At 39.9% G+C, this 22851-nt stretch overlaps 1 protein-coding gene across 1 annotated transcript in view; it reads left to right on the top strand.

The window, feature by feature from the left end:
- Nucleotides 1-1456: 1456 nt before the first annotated feature.
- LOC114645736 (FH1/FH2 domain-containing protein 3-like) overlaps nucleotides 1457-22851 on the top strand; it is a 61764-nt gene continuing 40369 nt past the window's right edge. The window contains exons 1-2 of the mRNA XM_028793562.2: nucleotides 1457-2425; nucleotides 14629-14787. Coding sequence (XP_028649395.2) covers nucleotides 1913-2425; nucleotides 14629-14787 — 672 coding nt within the window. The 5' untranslated portion in view covers nucleotides 1457-1912. The remainder of the gene's footprint in view (nucleotides 2426-14628; nucleotides 14788-22851) is intronic.

Here is a 22851-nt window from a genome sequence, read left to right on the forward strand (position 1 = left end):
CCGTGTCTGCGTGGGTTTCCTCCAGGCGCTCCGGTTTCCTCCCACAGTCCAAAGACGTGCAGGTTAGGTGGCTTGACGATTCTAAATTGGCCCTAATGTGTGCTTGGTGTGTTTGTGTGTGTCCTGCGGTGGGTTGGCACCCTGCCTGGGATTGGTTCCTGCCTTGTGCCCTGTGTTGGCGGGGATTGGCTCCAGCAGACCCCCGTGACCCTGTGTTCGGATTCAGCGGGTTGGAAAATGGATGGATGGTCGATTGAAAATGTATTAGTTATTACAATTTTTCACTTGTGGCAATCGACTTTTGTCACCTATCCTACTACCCTTGCTGAATAAACAGACCTTTACCTGATGTTACTCGATTATGTGTACCTCTGTTGTAAGTCACTTTTGATAAAAGTGTCTGCCAAGAAAATATATGTATATGTAAACGTAAATATACAGAGTACAGTGTTATATTGAATATTAAATGAAGTTTACAGCTGTCTACACACCCTGAGTAGAATCATTCAATGACATAGACAGAACAGATATAATAAGATGCTGCAGATGTTCTATCAGACGGTTGTGGCTAGTGCCCTCTTCTACGTGGTTGTGTGCTGGGGAGGCAGCATAAAGAAGAGGGACGCCTCACGCCTGGACAAACTGGTGAGGAAGGCAGGCTTCATTGTAGGCACGGAGCTGGACAGTTTGACATCCGTGGCAGAGCAATGGTCGCTGAGCAGGCTCCTGTCAATCATGGAGAATCCACTTCATCCACTAAACAGTATCATCTCCAGACAGAGGAGTAGCTTCAGCGACAGACTGCTGTCACTGTCCTGCTCCACTGACAGACTCAGGAGATCATTCCTCCACCACACTATGCGACTCTTCAGTTCCACCCGGTGGGGTAAACATTAACATTTTACAAAGATATTGTCAGTTATACCTGCATTGTTATCGCTCTTTAATTTAATATTGTTCTTTATCAGTATGCTGCTGCTGGAGTATTTGAATTTCCCCTTGGGATTAATAAAGTATCTATCTATCTATCTATCTATCTATCTATCTATCTATCTATCTATCTATCTATCTATCTATCTATCTATCTATCTATCTATCTATCTATCTATATGGTAACTGGGCCTTAGAACTTTGAAGCCCAGAGACCACGATGCTAACCAATGCACAACACACAGTTGTAAGTTCAAGGTGAAGTCAATCTGAAAACAAAAGCCTAGAGGTGCATTTTTATAAGAGCTTCACCCACAGACCCAGTAGACATCCAAAGGATAGGAGCCATGCAGTTAACACATTCATGGAAATGGCCTCAGTACAGTGCAAGCAGTGAGATGAGACAACTTAATCTTTGCATCAAGTTTAAAGTGCCTCCTGGGACAGCATACTTAATGCGCCTGAGCGAGCAGAAAGAGATCGAGAGAGAGATAGGCCATCTGTGTCTGTGCCATGCCAAACACTTTCAGTTAGTAGCTGGGAAAGGGCAAAGCAGGACAAGACAGAGTGAGCTAAGATGAAGAGAAAGAAGTCCATTCTTCAAAGAGCATTCAAGAGAGCAGAGCAGGACTAAATGGGCAATGTGAGGTCCAGCCACCACCTCAGAGTTGTGGTAAACAATTTTCATTGATTGTCTTTACCCACTCAGACTTATTGAGCCAGAGGCTGAAGTTGGCAGGGAGTTTGGTTTCAATGGGATACCAGTTTGGAGAAGAAAAGAAAAGATAAGCTTTGATCTTTATTCATTTTATTTCACCTCTGTTAGCCAGAAGAGTGTATTATTACCTGATAAATTGTTGTACTAAGACTAAGTAAACAAAAATCTTTTTGTGCTCCACTGAGTGCACTTCCTTCTTGTTTGAAATAAAGTGAATAACGGGGAGATTGTTTTGGACTTTGTTCTGAAGTGCAGAGATAAGCAATGAAGCAAGGTGTTTGGAGACAACTGCGTTTAAGAAGGTTCGATTTCAGCACCTTGGACCACAGGGCTGATCTGGACCAGGCCTGGGATCTGCTTTTAAAAAACGTCCCCCAGCTTCAACTAAATGCCCTCGACTTCTCAGACCTTTGGGAAGATGAAAGTGTGGAGGTTGAGTCTGATGAAAGAAGCCTGGTGGGTTCCGCAGGGTGTGAAAAGCTGGAAGAGGTCGATGCTTCAACTCCACCATCTCCTCCTCCTCCTCCACCTCCTCCTCCACCTCTACCTGAGTCAGGAGCCTGTCCACTTCCAGGTCTTGACAACTGCACAGGACTTTCCACAAAGCAGTCAACGATCCGTCTTCACTGGAATGAACTCCTTTCTCTGCCATTGCTGCCCACAGTCAGCCACTTTGGGCAGCAGACAATCTGGGCCAGGTTGGAGCCAGTTAATGTAGACGCACACAAACTGGAATATTTCTTTAAGTCCAAACCGGGAGGACTTGGTGCCTTCAAGGTGAGTAGAAATTAATAGGCAGCTGAAGCGGACATTTTAATGTCCCCGTTGACACCCAATCTGGTTTACTCTGTGCAGTGCCTTGTGAACGTCCATATGGTCATTCATATTTTTACAAACCTGATTCATTAATTCAGTGCTATCAGGGTAGAGACTTTCACAGCAACATTGAGAACAAGGCTGATATGGTGCCAGTCCACTGCAAGCATTGTAATGGTGTATGCTGTAAATGGCACTGTATAAATGACTGATTAAATGATTGATTGATTGTTATGTGATAGATGGGCACCCATCTCACAACCCTGTACCTGAATTAGCAGGTTTTAAAAATGGATAGATAGATAGATAGATAGATAGATAGATAGATAGATAGATAGATAGATAGATAGATAGATAGATAGATAGATAGATAGATAGATAGATAGATAGATAGATAGATAGATAGATAGATAGATAGATGTTTAATTGAATGGCATTTTAGCACCTGACCTTGTATTGTAGTAGCCAGATCTATACAATGGAAAGGTGGGTTGATTGATTGATTGATTGATTGATTGATTGATTGATTGATTGATTGATTGATTGATTGATTGATTATTCCCCGGTTGTCTAACCCTGTGTTGGAATAGGTAAGTTTACAAAACTAAAAGAGTTGTGAATGGATGATGGATTGTTCAACTGATAGATTATTTGACTGGATGAAAAGATTTGTCTTTCTGCGAAGATTTATTTAATTAGTATATAACAGTACAAAATTTGTATGTGAGCGTCAGTAGGCTTTCCACCCTAGGAACCAAGTTACCTGAACTATTCAATAACATTTCAGTAATTATTTATCGCTTTGACGCTGATCTTTCTGATCATAAAATAGGTCATTAAGATAGCAATTGACAAGAAGAACTCATAATTAATTGCAGAATTACAATATTTGAGGGTTCCTCTAGAGTGCCTCTTTCTCTTGCTTGATTTGGCTCAAAAACTAATTAGCACATCATCATCTCATAACAGACTTAAGTTTCATGACTGTGACACACATCCATCGTTGAGATATCAGTGTTTTTGGTATCAAGGGACCCTAATATGTTGAGGTCCGTCGAAAACTGGAGATCAAAATTTTTGACGACTCTAATGCTTTCGCTCCTCCCCCATAGACGATAGGTTATGATGGTGGAGGGCATAAAGCAAAAATGTCCTGACGTATTCATTCACTAGGTACATTACCTACAGGTAACAGAATACATTTAAAATATTTGATATCTCTTGTCCTATGCATACCCTGAGCATTCTTCTTATTCTCAGTATCCTTGTGTCGGTCTTCTCCTGGCACTCTCTCTGTTGAGCACATTAACATAAAGCCTTCTTCTCAAACTCTGTCATTTTGGCGCCTTGCACGCTCCCTGTTTCCTTTTATATGTATTTGATATACAGTCATATGAAAAAGTTTGAGAACCCCTTTTAATTCTTTGGATTTTTGTTAATCATTGGCTGAGCTTTCAAAGTAGCAACTTCCTTTTGTATATGTATATGACATGCCTTATGGAAACAGTAGGATTCAGCAGTGACATAACATTTATTGGATTAACAGAAAATATGCAATATGCATCATAACAAAATTAGACAGGTGCATAAATGTGGGCACCCCAACAGAGATATGACATCAATACTTAGTTGATCCTCCTTTTGAAAATCTAACAGCCTCTAGACGCTGTCCTCCTATAGCCTTTGATGAGTGTCTGGATTCTGGATGGAGGTATTTTTGACCATTCCTCCATACAAAATCTCTCCAGTTCAGTTAAATTTGATGGCTGCTCAGCATGGACAGCCTGCTTTAAATCATCCCACAGATTTTCGATGATATTCAAGTCAGGGGACTGTGACGGCCATTCCGGAACATTGTACTTCTCCCTCTGCATGAATGCCTTTGTAGATTTCAAACTGTGTTTTGGGTCATTGTCTTGTTGGAATATCCAACCCCTGCGTAACTTCAACTTTGTGACTGTTGCTTGAACATTATCCTGAAGAATTTGTTGATACTGGGTTGAATTCATCTGACCCTCGACTTTAACAAGGGCCCCAGTACCTGAACTAGTCACACAGCCCCACAGCATGATGGAACCTCCACCACATTTGACAGTAGGTAGCAGGTATTTTTCTTGGAATGCGGTGTTCTTCTTCCGCCATGTAAAGCGCTTTTTGTTATGACCAAATAACTCAATTTTTGTCTCATCGGTCCAAAGCACTTTGTTCCAGAATGAATCTGGCTTGTCTAAATGAGCATTTGCATACAACAAGCAACTCTGTTTGTGGTATGAGTGCAGAAAGGGCTTCTTTCTCATCACCCTGCCATACAGATGTTCTTTGTGCAAATTGCGCTGAATTGTAGAACGATGTACAGATACACCATCTGCAGCAAGATGTTCTTGCAGGTCTTTGGAGGTGATCTGTGGGTTGTCTGTAACCATTCTCACAATCCTGCACATATGCTGCTCCTGTATTTTTCTTGGCCTGCCAGACCTGCTGGGTTTAATAGCAACTGTGCCTGTGGCCTTCCATTTCCTGATTCCATTCCTTACAGTTGAAACTGACAGTTTAAACCTCTGAGATAGCTTTTTTGTAGCCTTCCCCTAAACAATGAGACTGAACAATCTTTGTTTTCAGATCTTTTGAGAGTTGCTTTGAGGATCCCATGCTGTCACTGTTCAGATGAGAATTAAAGGGAAGCACAACTTACAATTGACCATCTTAAATACCTTTATATCTCATGATTGGACACACCTGTCTATGAAGTTCAAGGCGTAACGAGCTCATCCAACCAATTTGGTGTTGCAAGTAATCAGCATTGAGCAGTTACAGGCATTCAAATCAGCAAAATTACAAGGGGACCCACATTTGTGCACAGCCAGTTTTTCACATTTGATTTAATTTCATACAACTAAATACTGCTTCACTAAAAATCTTTGTTCAGAAAACACCCCAGTACTCAGATGTTCCTAGGAAATGAAAGACATATCACTGTTATCTTTTTTGTTGAAAGGAGAGTCAATTATTATGCAGGCTGAGAGGAGTTCCCAAACTTTTTCATATGACTGTATATACTGTACACTGATCAAAAAAACATAAAGGAACACTTAATCACCCCATTTTAACACCAAGTCAACTAAGCTTCAGGGATACCATTCTGTCCAGTTAGGAAGCATAAGCGACTGTGAATCAACTTCACCTGCTTTGGTGCAAATGAAAGAGACAACAGGTGTCCCGGAGAGGCAACAGCAAGACAACCCCCAGAAAGGGATGGTTTTGCAGATGGTGGGCATAGACAATTCCTCTCTCCTCTCTCTGGTGTGCATATTTCTGAGGTTGGCATGAGGGCCCAATGTCACTTAGTGGGACCTGTGCTCATAGCCCATCACTGTGCAGCACAAATGGTATTTGCTGCTCCGCCATTGGTGCCCCGTTCTCTTCACTGATGAGAGCAGGTACACACTGAGCACATGTGACAGATGTCAAAGAGTCTGGAGATATATTTTATGCAGTCTGCAGAATCATCTATCTACACCAGTTTGGTGGTGGGTCAGTGATATTCCGGGGAGGCCCACCTTGGAGGGTCGCACAGACCTCCACCTGCTAGGCAACAGTACCCTGACTGCTGTTAAATACTGAGAGAGCCCTCAGAGCCTTTGTCTGACCTTATGCTGGTGCAGTGGGCCCTGAGTTTCTCCTGGTGTAGGACAATGCCTGGCCTCATGAGGCCAGAGTGTGTAGGCAGTTCATGAATGACAAAGGCTTTGATGCCACTGACTGGCCCACACATTTTTCTGTACTCTGCACCTAACAATTTTGACCCTATAAACTTATAATCAACACACAATATGTTGCTGATATTGAGTGCAATGATTAGAAAAATTCAGTGCCTCAGCAAAACACTGAGGGAGACACTGAGCTTTAAATAGCAGTCCTCACATGGCTGTAATTAGCAGCCCACCTAAGCTTTGGTAACTACTGGGGGCCCATCCCGTTTGGAGATATTCTCAGGGGAAAAGACAGAAAAACAATCAACAAATGAAAAGGGGTGTTAGGAGAAAGGCAGCAGAATAGACAGAGCGAGGAGCTGAGCCCCAGCAGATGAGAACTGCGTATTAAAACACTTCTTACACAAGTGATTTATGTGTATTTTAGGGTCTGGGGCCATATGAGTCAATTTATGGAGATTATTTGTCATTTTGACATTTGACAAAGCTTATTTTTAGCACAGTTTTGTTTACACAATGTCACAGATATGACAATATAAAAGGGTGACAGCTTTATTGTGCCTTAGCCCTCAATGGATACACTCCTAAGGACACTTGGCTTATTTTTCAAGTAGACCCTAGCATTAGGTTTGTTTTCTGATTTCTGATATGTTTTACCCTCATCTTCTGATTAATGTCTTGAGTTTTGTGTTATGAAAATACTCATTTGTAAGGTTTTTCTGTGATGGTTTTCAGGAATATTTTGTATCTATCTGGGAGTTTCAAGTATAAGAAATTCAAATATGACCCCAATAAGTATTCAAAGCTGTTAAAATTATTTTGCACTGTTTCTGATGCCATTTTGTTTTAGTATAAGACATGGCTATTTTGTGAGTCCTGCTCTTAGGCCATTGGACATCCTTTCCTTATCTGAGTTTGTAGAGCTCATGACTTTTTTGCTTACAAAATTCTGGTTTTAGGTTTATGATCTATTTGCTCGTTTTTTTTTTTTTCATTTTTTTTTTACTAGGGGCCTTCTCCCCTCCCCCGGCCCGTGCTATGCCCCAGTCACTTTACGTCTCTGCCACTCGTTTTGTGAAGAGGGGGACTGCACGCACCCCAAGGAGACGCAATCGCTCTTTCAAAACTCCCTCTTAAACGGTGATACAATAGGAAACAAATACATTTTTTTTTATACCTCCTCTTTGCTCGATCAGCTGCTGCCATTCCGCATGATCTACATCTTGCGCGGTGCACTTCTGTCATATCACCTATGTCCATATATTCGATCTCTTTTGCTTTTACAGTTTCATCCGTATCGCATTGAATTTTGATTCCGTGTCTGGAATTACATTGTGACAGCGCAATGTATGAGTGAATATCGTTTCTTTCTCTCTACAAGAAATGTGTCTGACAATAGCATTCACAAAAATGAGAAATGATTTCTCTCGCAGGATTTCACTTTCACCAAACAACAAATCTTTTAATTTGCCTCTTCATTGATGGCAACACAAATTAGACAATCTACAAGTCTCCAACTTATAGATAGATAGATAGATAGATAGATAGATAGATAGATAGATAGATAGATAGATAGATAGATAGATAGATAGATAGATAGATAGATAGATAGATAGATAGATAGATAGATAGATAGTTTAAATCCAAACAATATATTCAATCTCTTTTCGCTGTTCCGTTTTTTTCACCAAGTAATAATTTCCGTTTGTTTGCGCTAATGCGATCTTTACTATCTTTTTTTGAGACTTTCGAATTTTCGTACTTCCATTATCTCAAACCTGTTCTGCATGTGTACTGTGCCAATGTTTTTGAATTCTTTACGACGTTCTACTTTGTCATCTACTGTTTGTTTTATTTCCGGCCCTTAGCGTGGTTAAATCTCTTGGCACAAAGACTTGTCTCGCGGGACACAAAACTGTCTCTCTGAGAAAGTCACGTCTTGTCTCCTTCCAACCTTCCAAGATTTTTTTTTATAATAGAGAGACTATAATTCTCACTAAATATTTTGGCTTAGATTAATGTTCTTTTTGATTTTCCAGCTTTGGTTATAAAGTCTCTTGTTCTGGTCCTTCTCCTACTAAAATTCTATCTGTAGCATAACACATTGCTTCTTGATAGCCTGATGAATTTTCAGTCCCTCAGTTTTGACCTTTTTCTGTTTCTGACTTGATTGGCTAAGAAATTACCTCTTAGTTTTCCTTTCTAGTGCCTCATAATAAACCTAGACACTCAACATGTCTCTTAACAAGCCTGAAAATGATCTGATCTCTTTGCTTGCCTGACAGAGTCCCATGATGCACTCATATGTGAAGTAATACTTATTAGTCTCCGCCCTAAGCTCCACCCCTTGTCCCACGTTTTAAATGAAGGCTGCATGTGCTCTCACCTTTATTTTTATGTTGTTCAATAGCAATGAATAAAAGCAGTCACTTCATAGAGGTTATGTCCTGATATTAAAGGCAAGCCACAGGAGCTAAAATGTTAGAGAAGACTGAATTAGGGAATTATGAGCTTTCTTCAAGGGCTTTCCAAACGCAGTGTCAGTAAGCAGGTTCAGATTAGCGCCGTAATTAGAATATGAGAACTGGGTGACAAAATGCAAAACAAGAGGTAAAAATCATAGTCAGAAAGCAAAACACGAAGTTTGAACTTCATCTTATATTCTTCACTATATATCTGTAGTCACAGTGAACGTTTTTAGAAGACACTTTGGTAGCATCATACACCCATATCCAACCTGACTTCCCACAGGTCCACCAGTAGCCATTGTTCCTGTAAATAACATAGACTGTCAGTGTCTACATCTTACAAACTGGTGGTGCTCATGAAAATAAAATGGTTTAGTAGCAAAAAAAAAAAAAAAATCAAAACAATAAAAAGTATGCCTGAAAATGTTCTTTAATTAATAAATGACTTAACTTGGCTGTGCAGTATTGACAATAGAAAGGGGTAGAGATCACGTCAATATGGTGCTGCTGGGCTCTGTCCTAGGCTTTGTTCCTGTCCCCATCCTTTCACTTGCTGCCTTCTTGTGTTCTGTCCCAGGGAAAAGGCAGCAAGGAAGAAACGCTTCAGACTAAGGGTGAAAGACTGAGAAAGAGGCAGACATTGACTATACTGTAACTAAGTAAAGGTCTGAGCAAAACCACTAACCAAACTTTGGTTACTGCTGGAAGAGGTGTTGGTGAGGCCAGCAAGAAACTATTTCTGAAGTGGTTGGAGCAAGTGATGAGGCTCCACCAGTTTCCCAGAAGGCAAATGTGAAAACACAGGGTGAGCTGAAGATGATGGATTCAGTTCAACTCTAATGGGCGAGTAGCTTTGGAAAGTCAGCCCCAATCATTTTAAAAGCTGTACAGACAGTCCTTTGGAGGAGTTTGCGATCCTGGCAAGTCAGTTTAGCAAACCACACCGTGATGTATCTGGTCATGATGCTTTCAATAGTGCAGTGGTAAAACTTCACTAATGTTTTGAATCATCCATCCATCCATTTTCCAACCCGCTGAATCCAAACACAGGGTCACGGGGGTCTGCTGGAGCCAATCCCAGCCAACACAGGGCAGGAACCAATCCCGGGCAGGGTGCCAAACCACCGCAGGACACACACAAACACCAAGCACATACTAGGGCCAATTTAGAATTGCCAATCCACCTAACCTGCATGTCTTTGGACTGTGGGAGGAAACCCATGCAGACACGGGGAGAACATGCAAACTCCACGCAGGGAGGACCCAGGAATTGAACCCGGGTCTCCTAACTGCGAGGCAGCAGCGCTACCACTGCGCCACTGTGCCGCCCTATGTTTTGATTCCTACTCTGAAATTCTTTAGCCTCCTAAGGAAACCGAGCCTTTACAGAGCATTTTTGAGAATGTTGGTGGTGTTAACAGACCACATAAGGCAGCTGGTGATCGAGACACACAGGAGCCTGAAGCTGCTAACTGTCTGGACAGGGGAGCCATTGATGTGGCGTAGAGTGCGACTTCATTTGTTCCTTCTGAAGTCACAACACATAACGTTTCAGTTTTGCAAAGTATTCACAAACTTGGACATCAAGGTCACCATGCCTCTATCCTAAATAGGGGCACAGTGATGATATCAGATGTACCATGGAATAGTGTCAGCAACCTACAAAACACTCATAGAAATAAACTAATCCTACACAAACAAGGAAACATGACCAAAAACTGTAAACTAAGTGGTGTGGTTGTGATTTAGTGAAATATTTTTATTTAAAAATCAGAAAATATTCAAAAGACTAAAAATTGTCCATCATGTGTGGTGGGCAGCCAGGGCCCTGGGAGAGACTGTGCACAGGACATTATCTCCTCCAGATCACTAAATGGCAGCCACCCTGGGTTGCTACAGCACCACGGTTTCCTACAAGGCTTCTTGGGAGATTGAATTCTATAACTTATCCTTATTGGATCTCGTGGGACCCACCGGGGATGCTGCAGGGACTGCAGAGTCCTGCTTCATTGGACTTCTGCCTCACCCAGAAGTGCTTCTGGACCATGCTAACGGACCACTGAAAGTACTCCAGGGTGCAGGATAAAAGAAGCCAGCTGTTTTCAATCCAGGAGCCAGAGTCGGGAGGGAGAAGATGAAGCTTGCCGGAGATGGAGGCAGAGAGAGATACAGAAGAGAGAAACAAAGAAGGCGCAAGAGTTGTATTGGTGCTTTATTTGTCCTTGTCTCTGTGGTGGGAAACACTTGCTGAGAAAGCATTTTACACAAAATAAAAGCTTTTATTTGTGCTGCATCTGTGTGTGTTAGGTGTTCAGGGAGCTGGAGCGCCCCCTTCAAGCCACATCTGTTACATTAATAACTTTTGAACAGTTAAGTGACTGGAGGAGATGGGTTAGTAAAAGTGAAATCTTGCCTTGAATTGTGATATAGTTTTGTACCTTTCTGCCTCTTCTATAGCAAGTGCCAGCTGGAACTTTTCTCACTCATCTAACAATACTTCACTACTTCTCCCGTGTTATCGTTTCCTGCCAAGAGAACTCTTGTGCACCAGTCAACCAACCAACTAACCACATAGATAGATAGATAGATAGATAGATAGATAGATAGATAGATAGATAGATAGATAGATAGATAGATAGATAGATAGATAGATAGATAGATAGATAGATAGATAGATAGATAGATAGATAGATAGATAGATATTGTCACAATACAGGGATGAGGCGTTTTTTTAATGAGAATGGTTCAAAGCCTATCCGTGTTCATTGATAAAAGTCAATCAGAATGTATTAAGTGTTGACCTTCATGCTGATTTAATGATGACTTCACAAATCGTGACCTGTTAAACTGCATCAACTAACAAAGTGCCACTACACAATGAAGTCACAAAATAGGAGCGTCTATGAGAAAACAAAATGGTTTCTGGGAAGATGCAAAATATTTTAACACCTTCAAATAATTGATTTAGGGTAAAAATGATTGCCAAAGTCAAGTTCTGCATGCTTCAAAACACCAGATGGACAAGAAACAGACAAGAAAATAAAAGCATAAAATGTAATAACAAAAATTTTAAAACAAGACAAGACTATGAAGAAATATGTCAGACAAAATTAAATAAATACACATATGAATAAAAGTACTGTGAAATGTGACAATAAATAAACAATAGCATCATGAAATTTAAGTATAATGTGTCACAACATATTTTTTGTTGCTTATTTCTTTATGTCTTGTGGCCAGCAGGCAGCATAGCAGCACCCCAAACCCCAGACACGATTGCACAACACCAAGGTGTAAATAATATTAATAAGGAATAAGTTTATTAATAAGGAAATGCCTCTTAACAAGCTTCTCTTCACAATATACCGTAGAACAGTCCACAATTTCTCTTCCATGTGTATTTCCCTCTTCCTTCCACTCTTCTCAACAAGCCTTGTCCTCCTCATCCCGACTCCAAAATATTAGGCCAAGTGAAGGGTTCTCTTTTACCTCCAGACCCAGGAGTACTTCTGGAGCTTAATCTATTGCATCCAGAGAGCACTTCCTGGCCAGGCAGGACCACCAGAGTCCTTGTGCCATCAGTATCTGATAGCTTCCTCTGGCGGCCCCCATAGAGTCCTGGCAGGGAAGGACTCCATGTTTCCTTGCAGGTGTCCATACTGGGGATCACCAGATAGAATGCTGCTACCCAGTGGGCAGGGGGATTCTCTACTCACCCACTGTCCTGACGTTCCAGGTACCCAAGCCCAGCCAGAGTATCCCTCCATGGTTGCTGGTTGCTGGGACACAAGCCCCGATGTGGCTGCGGCTACAGCGTCTTTCTGTGTCTATGTCTTGGCATAGAAGTGGAAGATCAATCCTCCTGAGCTGACCTTCCATTCCCATGGCCTCCTGGACATGCAAGGGAGTTGGGTCCATCCCGGCTGGGATGCCAGTTGGGCCCTCGCAGTATTTATTTAACTATTTCTTAATTGATTTATTTCAATGACACCACACAACATCAAATAAAGTAATAACATCAAACAAAGTTAACTCTGCAGACGATGTGGATGAAGACATCAGACAAGACAGCAGGTGTGGTCATATAGCAGCTTTATTTTCTCATCGTCACAGTGAGCAGAGTTTCAGAAAAGCAGGCAATCAATATTACTTGACAGCGTCAGGGCTCTTCTGAACCTCGTCTGTTGGGTGGGGCAAGTTTTTATACCCCTAGAATGCGTGATTTAATATCATTATGAAATGCAACAGTCGACACTTTATTATACATAATCCTTGAGCCCCTTCAACGCCCCTTGTGCAACTTGATTTCTTGGCCCCTTTGTTATGGCGTTCAAATGTAAACTAAGTGAAAACGTGATAAGACAGTCTCATGTGCGGAATGCTTAGACCTTGAGTCCTTTGGACAAATATTTTTCTGTTTGCTTAGCAAAGCATGTTTTTTTAAAGCTTACTTCTGCTTAACTTCTTAGACAAGGATTAGTACAAGGGAACGAAGAGAACATTCATCTTTCACAACGATTCACCAATAAAAACAGAGTACTTGCTAGAGCCCACCCTCTTAAGTCTGATGATTGACAGTTTTCATTTCAGTCATGTTGCTTGTGGTGTCACTTAAATAAACCAATTAAGGAATAATTAAATAAATTTCTCTAATATAATAAAAAAAACTTGGGTCGAGACGCGATCTTCTCGGAAAGACACTGACGTCCCATGAGACTAGACTTTACAACCTTTGGAAGCAAGGCCCGTGAGACGGTGACTTTTGCACGTCATGCCCTACTTACAAATAATTTAAAACAAGATCACAGACATCTAACCTCTCAGCTGTTGGAATGCTTTTGGCAGACAAACTTCATGTGCTCCCAGTGCTTAAAAATGTTTATACATTCTAGATGGCACATCAACGACTAAGCAAAGAAGAAAGAGCAGCGCGTCAAAAAGAGACACAAAAGTGCTGGAGAGAAAAGAAGGCAAAAAAGAATGCACAAAACAACAATAATAATCTATGTGCAAATTCAGAAAATAAGGAATGTAATAATCAGTCCGGACCAATTAGAATTGAAAACCTCATAGGTCCAATCAGGGTCAGAAATAAAAGACTTCATAAAGACGTTCAAAAATGTTGGAGCGATACACATGCAGAGCAGGTTAAAGATTATGAAAGTAGCAAAATTCGAAAGTATCAAAAAAAACGAAAGTAAAGATTGCATTAGCACAAACAAACGGAAATGATTACTCAATGTAATAACAGAACAGCAAAAAGAGATCGAATATATGGACATAGGTGATTTGTATGTCGATATTGTAAGGCTTTAAAGTTTAAGTCGGAGACTTGTAGATTGTCTAATTCGTGTTGCCATCAGGGAAAAGTAGTGTTGCCTCACAATGAAGAGGCGTATCCACGAGAATTAAAAGATTTGTTGTTTGGTGAAAGTGAAATCCACAAACACTACAGGCAAAATATCCGAATCTACAATAAACTTTTCACGATCACATCATTCAATGCTCAAAACGTAGATTAACACAATAATGGACCATACGCTATGAGGATCTGTGATCCCGCAACAACTAAAGCTAAGACAAGTTTAATTTCGAAGAAACCATAATTCAGTCAGGTGTATATTTATGATCCCGGAGAATCGATGCAGCATAGAAATGAAAGAGTATGTAACAATTTCCATGAAAATAACAATCTCTTTAAATTGCATATCCGGTTAAACAAACTCGGGGGTGGGCGAGTGAAGCGAGCAGGGGGCAGAGTCCCCTAGCAGATTAAGAAATAATCCTCAAAAAATATATTTTATAACACATTTAATTATTTATGTATTGTTCCATTTTTATTTATTTGTGTATTTATTTAATAATGTTGTCAAAAATATTCCTCCTTTGAAGACCATCAGTTCATTTTGTAGGTGGTTTATAAAATATATTTTTCTTATTTTCTTTGTGGATGTAAAATTGTTGATTTTTTTTTTTTTTTGAACAGAGCAAAGGTGGTGGTGGTGCACAGATGTTCCTGAATGTTTTGGACCTCAGAAGAAGCAATATCATCAACATCGCCCTGAGTTCATTACCAGCACCTCACATAATCCGAGAAGCTGTCCTTAAAATGGACGAGTGTGTTCTGGATAGAGAAGATATCCAGGTAAGCATTTTGATGCATAAACTGCTTTGAATGCCAAGTCAGTGCCCAGCAGCAAGTCTACCAGAAGGTGTTATACTTCTTAGTTTTTGCATTTACTCTTTTCATTTCTTATGAATTCTCTGTTATGTATTTTATTATTCTGTATATATTCTATTCTATTTTTTATTATTATGTCCTGGTCCCCATGTTTGCCTTTGCTCTTTCTGGTGTCCCAGCATTTTCTCCATGTGACCATTGATGACATGTTGTGTGAAGTCATCAGATATCCGCTATAAAATATTGGTGCCCAGAATCTCAGGTATCCCTCTTCAGATCAAAGAAATGTTAAGAAAATAATTCTTTACTTTTTCATTTTTTCCTTGTTCCAAATCTATGCATTACAGAAGATGTTTTATAATATGACCATCAAACATAAGTTTCAGTAAAATAAAAATAAAAGGTTTAAAATACAATCAATCCTGTCTCTCTCTCTCTCAATGGTCTGGAGCAAAAAAATGTCACATATCAAGCATTTGTTTCTTTATAAACAACATTTTTTTGGTGTAGTTTGTGGAGTATTTATAAGCTATTTAATGCCACTTTTTAGCAAGCAATATAAAACTGGCCATGAGAGAAGCAATCTGCTCTTAAACTAATGCCTGTAATTTTCAGCATCTGCCCTTGTAATTTGTTTCATAGCAAAGTAGACTCAAATAGGAAATTATTGGGAATCTGAGATGTTCTTGGGATAAAAACGATTTGACCTGTTCCGTAACCTGTTAATATTTCAGCCTGTATTACATGGCTGTGCAGAGCTGTAACTTTTAATGAACCATGTTCTGGGTTTTTAGAAATCCACCTCAGACACCTTCTCCAAACATCAGCAGATTTTAGATTTAAATTAGTTTTCTTTTTAGGAGGCATATTATTTGAAAATAAATTAAAAATGAAAATAGAAGTAGCAAAAAAACCCAGAATATGAATCGCTAGATCCAACAGGGTGTTCCCTCAATGAAAATGTTTAATTGTCGAAGTCCATGAGGGTGGCCCCGGGAGCAGGACAGAGGTGATGTATCCACTGCTTTTTAAGTGAGTCTATCTTTAGTTCCTCCCTAAACCTTCATGACAATCTGTTTGTAAATGTCCAAGATTTGAGACTGAAAATGTAGGAAAACAATGTGTAACGTAACAAGATTTCTCAAAGAAGCCAACCTTGAGCAGTAGACTGGGAGCAAAATCAAAGCAACCTAAACTGTGGCATTGACCAATAAATACAAATTTCAAGTAAATCAGTGGAACCATTCTCAAGTGATGCCCGGACATACAGACAGATATTCTTAACTTTATCTATATGGATTATCTACATATGATGTGTTTTCTGACGTTCCTTGTATTTTGTCTGTGGAACCTCAAGAGGTGGGACCGCCCTTAAAACACTGCTAAAGGACCACCCTCAGTCTTTAAATTCAGGCTGGGTTCAAGTCCTTTAGTGATTCTATCATTGTTGTTAGCGTTGTAAGAATTGCTTTTTTTGATTATTCTGGTTTATGGATTTCTTGTTTCTCTTTTTGGGATTACTGATTACTGGATTAGGTTGTGTTTCAACCATGGTTGGGGTTCAAATGTTTCTTTTATGTCTGTTGTGTTAGTTTCTGTATGTCAGAGCATCTTCTTTTATACAATACAATACAATTTATTTTTGTTTAGCTCAAAATCACACAAGAAGTGCCGCAATGAGCTTTAAGAGGGCCTGCCTCTTGACAGCCCCCCAGCCTTGACTCTCTAAGAAGACAAGGAAAAACTCCCAAAAAATACCTTGTAGGGAAAAAATGGAAGAAACCTCGGGAAAGGCAGTTCAAAGAGAGACCCCTTTCCAGGTAGGTTGGGTGTCAAAAAGAAGGGGGTCAATATAATACAATACACAGAACAGAATACAAGTAATCCTCAATACAGTATTAAAATAAAAATTTTACAAGTATGGACCAGAATTTAGCAGTAGATGATATCACATAATATGATTTGGATTTGTTTAGAGTCATGGAGACTCCAAACCATGCATTTTGTTTGTGGTCCACCTGCCCATCACCATAAAGGACAGCCTTCAGCCCTATTACGGCTGAGGAAAACCCACAATTCCTTGCAGTTCATTGAATACACTTGGTGGGTTGGTGATTTAGTGGCTTATTGTGCTTTTGTGTATTTCCTAGGATTTTTGACCATTTTCCATAGTGTCTGTGACCGCCATACTGGACTGTGTTTTGTGACTTTTTTTTCCTTGGATTGCCTTGTTAATTTGCGACAACTCCTACTTTGCCTTTTGTGCACTTCTGTACTTCATTGTTAAAGAGCATTTTCTGTAAAAATAAATCTTTTATTTATAAAGATTCAATGATTGCCCTTGTTGTGACTACCCGGGGTTTGACTGTTTTCCCCTCCTCTAGTGGAATTTTTTAAAGATTTTCTTTGGATCTATTGTACTTAGAAACTCTTTAATTCATAGTACAATATGGATTGCACTTGTTTACTTTGGATTACTTTTGTAAGCAAATCCTTTTGCTTTAATTTGCATTTTGCTAATTTGTGTTAGTTTTTGTGATTTTCAAATACATATCTTTATTTATCTTTGATCATATTTTCATTACAAGACAGAGTCTTTATATACTTATATACTTGTGAGACATTTTTGAGATGTCTTGGACTCTCTTGCTATTCTTGAATTTAAAAGCTAGTATCCCTATTGTGGGGCCTGTTGAGGATAAAACCTGCAGCTAGTAGTTAGGGGCTGGCTGGTTTGAGGTGAGGGTTTTTTTGGACAGGTCTGGCCGACCTTTGTAGCACTTTTTGAAGGCCTCAACCACTTTTTGTTATGGTGCTGACTCCCGTTAAGGACAAGAATTAAATATGTCTTCCTCTGGGCTCAAGACATTCAAGGGGGGACCCAAAAATAATGAGAAATTGTGTGATGCAATGCGGAGAAAACAACCCAAATTGTAGTGATCGGGAAAGTGGCTTCTGCATCACAACAACTCTCCCACCCACACTGCCTTGAGTGTGTGGCAGTTTCTCACGAAAAACGGGATGACAACAGTTTCCCACCCCCTCACTCCCTGGACCTTGCACCCTGCAATTTTTTTCTTATTTCCAAGAATGAAGAGGGACCTTAAAGGAAAGCATTTTCAGGATGTAGAGGAGGTCAAGAAGCACTGAAGGCTTTGCAAGATTTTCAGAACAGTTTTGAACGATGGAAAAAGCAATGGCCCAAGTGTATTGTGTCTCAGGGAGAGTACTTTGAGGGTGATTAAATTTTGGAACTGTTCTGAGAAATATACAATTTAAAAAAAAATTCTTGATATTTTTAGGTAACCCCTCATACACTAGACTTCATAGTTTTATATTATGGCAATAAATGTCTCCAAAATACTCAGCTGTTTCTGTGGTAACATACCAGTCATCCATTCAATCATTCATTAGTCCAGTTTCTTGACCTGGCCGGTACATACAGCCAAAGCTTACAATAGCAGAAATCGTTCTATTAAAGTCCTTGTGGCACTGCATGCTGTTAATGCTGTCATGTGCCAAAAAATTAGTAAATGGCTGTAAGGAAAGAATCAGCCCTCTCTTCAATTTCAGTTCATAACAAGAGGTGCTCTCTCATAAATGAATGATTTATAGTCACCCATCAACCTGTGACTGTGGCAAAACGCCAATGTAGAACGTTTGTATGAAAATGAGGAGACTACACAAAGTAGGCAGCCTAGCCAGGAATCTGACCGATGATCAAGTGCCATAAGCTGGCAAGATACTCTCCATGCCACTATGCTTACCTCTTAAAGTATGTCCTGAAATAAAATATGAAAATCCTTTGATGTATGAAACAGACTTAATAAAATACCACGTCCTAATAACCGTTGACAGGAGTAGATGATTATCTAACAGAAGAAAAAAGTAAGTAATAGGAAAGGCATACCATAGCAGAAATATATTCCAACTTTATGTGCAAAATTTAGCTTAATTAAATGAATGAATGCCAAAATTAAAGTGAAAGTATAACTGCAAATAAATCTGGCTATTTAAATGGGACATTCTTTTTCATAGGTATATTTTTGTCTGTAACACAGAAGTTTCAGTCTGATGCTGTAATGAAGTAAAAAATATGAACATATCTAGCACTTAGTATATGAGAAGATGCTAAAGTAAAGCTAAATTAAACTCAAACAGTGAAAAGCACTTTCATTTTTTTCTCTGGCGGCATGGTGGTGCAGTGGGTAGCGCTGCTGCCTCACAGTTAGGAGACCCAGGTTCGCTTCCCGGGTCGTCCCTGCGTGGAGTTTGCATGTTCTCCCCATGTCTGTGTGGGTTTCCTCCTGGTACTCTGGTTTCCTCCCACAGTCCAAAGACATGCAGGTTAGGTGCATTGGCGATCCTAAATTGTCCCTAGTGTGTGGATGTGTGTGCCCTGCGGTGGGCTGGTGCCCTGCCCAGGGTTTGTTTCCTGCCTTGCGCCCTGTGTTGGCTGGGATTGGCTCCAGCAGACCCCTGTGACCCTGTGTTAAGATATAGCAGGTTGGATGGATTTTTTTCTCTGAAAACTAGAAAACAATTTACAGTACAATTTAAGACACAGTAAAGCACTTCTTAAATTTCTATTTAATTAATTAACATTGATGACTAGATTAAATGAAGGCTCTAATAAGTTATGAAAGGCCTATATAAAATATATATTGTGGGTCATGATATCGTTCATGTCTTCTACAACTCTGTGATGGCCAGTGCAATTTTCTACACTGTAATGTGCTGGTTTGGTAACATCACTTCAAGGAAGCCCCACCAAATCAACAAGCTAATTAAAAGGGCAGGCTCAGGTATGGGACACACTCTGGACCCCCTGGAGGTCGTAGCAAAGTAGATAATTAAAACAAAACTGAGTATCATTATCAGCAATGCCACACATCCTCTTTCTGAAACTCTAACACTGACAACTTTCAACCAACAAAATTATTCAGCAAAAGTGTGTCAAGAAATGCTATGGGGGCTCCTTCATACCTATAGCAGTACTTCTACATAATGCATCACTGTGACTGTGACAGCCAAGTCAGAACTTTTTTTTTCTTTCTTTTTAATTTCTTTCTTTTTAAGTCATTCTGGTGTATGTTCAGAACATAGACACACTATCTATCTATCTATCTAAAGCACTATAAAAGAATTGTTAGAATGGAGAATGGACTGATTTGTCCATCAATAAAAGATGGATCACATTTATCCTTTGCTGTGCTATTATAATTTAATCTTATCAGTTACATCAGGCATGTCAAACACGCGGCCCGCAACAGAAATCTGTGCGGCCCGCATTACAGATCCTAGTTAGCACTGAACTTGTACAAAATGATTACTATCATCTGTGATTGAATCATTCTACATCTTCGGTCTTACTTATTGACTTTTCTTACTTCTGCCTTCTGACAAAAGCGTGTTTTCCCGTGGCATTACGGTACCGGAAACGTCATCTGCTGGTATAGCCACGAGCCTTGACCAAAGTTAATGAGCTGCAACGTCACAACTGAAGTGCAAGGTTGCAGCAGCGGGCAGCAGGGACGGCCTTAGGCATGTGCAAACTGTGCACCTGCACAGTGCCACCAAATCCCAGGTGCCGCCATGTCAATATATATCTATAATAATAAAAGGCAAAGCCCTCACTGACTGACTGACTCACTCACTCACTCACTAACTGACTCACTCATCACTAATTCTCCAACTTCCCGTGTAGGTGGAAGGCTGAAATTTGGCAGGCTCATTCCTTACAGCTTACTTACAAAAGTTAGGCAGGTTTCATTTCGAAATTCAAAGCGTAATGGTCATAACTGGAACATATTTTTTGTCCATACACTGTAATGGAGGAGGCGGAGTCACGTATCGCGTCATCACGCCTCCTACGTAATCACGTGAACTAAAAACAAGGAAGAGATTTACAGCACGAGTCACACGCGGGAACGAAGGTAAATGACGTTAATTTTTGACTGTCTTTTAATACTGTGTAAGCATACATATTAACACATGTGCAATTAAACGTGTGCATTTACGGGGTGATTTCTCAGGCTTAAAAGCTCACCTTTTATCAAACGCGGGAACAAAGGTAACTGACGTTGTTCACTGTCTTTTAATACTGTGTAACCATACATATTAACACATGTCCAATTAAACGTCTGCATTTACGGGGTGATTTCTCAGGCTTAAAAGCTCGCCTTTTACTAAAAAGGTAAATACAAAACTATTTTCAATCACTTTATTGAAACGCTCCCGTTAAGGATTGCAATAACATATTCGCAAGATAAAAGAACGAAGTAGGGGGAAATGGAGGAACAGCCGCAAACAGCGAAGAGCAAAAAATTAATTAAACAATTGAGAACGGAGCGAGTTAAGCATACAAGCATGTTCATAAGGGAAACAAAGCACGGTGTAAAATGTAAGTTTAAATTAAGTTTATAGAAACGCTCCCGCTGCAGATTGCAATAACATATTCGCGAGATAAAAGTTTAATGAGAAGACACGAGGTATAAACGAACCACACGCCGTGGCGCAACGTTAGGGGCAACAGTTTCAACCATTCTATGATCTGCTTCTCGCCACTGAAAGACGGCACATGGCGGATGTTAGCCGACTTGCTGACCGCAACGTTAGGGGCTTCAACTATGGCGCTGACGCCACATCTCAGTGCCAACACTTTGCAGACTGTACTTAAAAGACACGCCCTCCTCACTGGACAGTTAAAAACACCAATCAAACTAACGATGACATCAAGTATTACCCAATCAAAACTAGGAAAGGAGGCATCTTCATAAAATGCGTGTGGGATGATTTGCATGAGACGCTGCTTTAAAAAAAAAATGATAAAAAAATTACGGGATAAATCCCGTCCAGTATTGATTCAAAACGGGATGCGCAATTTCATTCTCAAACGCGGCACGATTCCGTATTTTAAAGGACGGGTGGCAACCCTACAGTGCCAGGTAACCACCCATACAATCAGATTGTGATTCAGACTAGGAATGCAATGAATGTAATTACCCCGATCTACATACAAGGCGAAAGTCTTGCAACATTCAAAGATGATGGTTTGGGATAAGTACACCATACAACATAAAAGAGCTTATGAAGCCTTGAACCGAAAAAAGCAAGATCTCAGAGATCGTAAAAAAAAAATAGGAGGTAATGTCGTTTTACTCGCTGTAGATTTTAGTCAAACATTACCAGTTATTCCACGAGGGAGACCAGCAGATGAACTCAACGCGTGTTTAAAATCCATGCTTCTCCCACGCTCTGTTATATGTCGCGTGTTCTCGGGTAGGTGCACCAAAAAATTTATACATTTAAGCATGTAATGGGCAAACAAAAAATGAGGTATACCCGAAGGCACTGCAGTAGTACTTAATGTAACTTTACTTCTTAAATGTTAATGTTTTACTGTTTAATAATTTATACGCTTCTTAAATGTTGTTCAAATTCTTTTATCAAAATACCACTGACAGCGCAATGCACGATAACATGGAGTGAATACACCATACGCATCCGCCCACGGCTGCCCTGCTGTGCGCAGATAGGAGTTGATTCTACAATAAAATAAAATAAAGATAAAAAGAGTAAAACAATCATCACCCATAAAGCGTGTGTGTGTGTATATATGTGTATATATATATGTTGATATGTGGATGTGTATATGTATATATATGTTTATATGTGTGTGTGTGTATTTTATATATATAAAACACAGCAAAACTCATAACAATGACAACACAATTACATTGACAATTATGTTACGTTATTTTTAAAATGTTTCCTTTTTTTTTCATAACCTCTTTAACACACTACTTCTCCGCTGCGAAGCGCGGGTATTTTGCTAGTTGAATATAAAACAGAAAGAGAAAATAATGACACAGCTGACGGCAATGTGGCTGAAAAACATTGTGTTTCTTGTTAATTAGTACGATGTATTTACAAATGTCACTAGAGTCGGAGCAGTAAGCTATATGTAGTATTATAATGTTCTGCCGTAATGAGAATATCATGGGCCGTCACTTGGTTTTCAAGTTA

The sequence above is a fragment of the Erpetoichthys calabaricus genome, chromosome 2 (assembly GCF_900747795.2).
Source record: "Erpetoichthys calabaricus chromosome 2, fErpCal1.3, whole genome shotgun sequence".
NCBI classification, from domain to species: domain Eukaryota; kingdom Metazoa; phylum Chordata; class Cladistia; order Polypteriformes; family Polypteridae; genus Erpetoichthys; species Erpetoichthys calabaricus.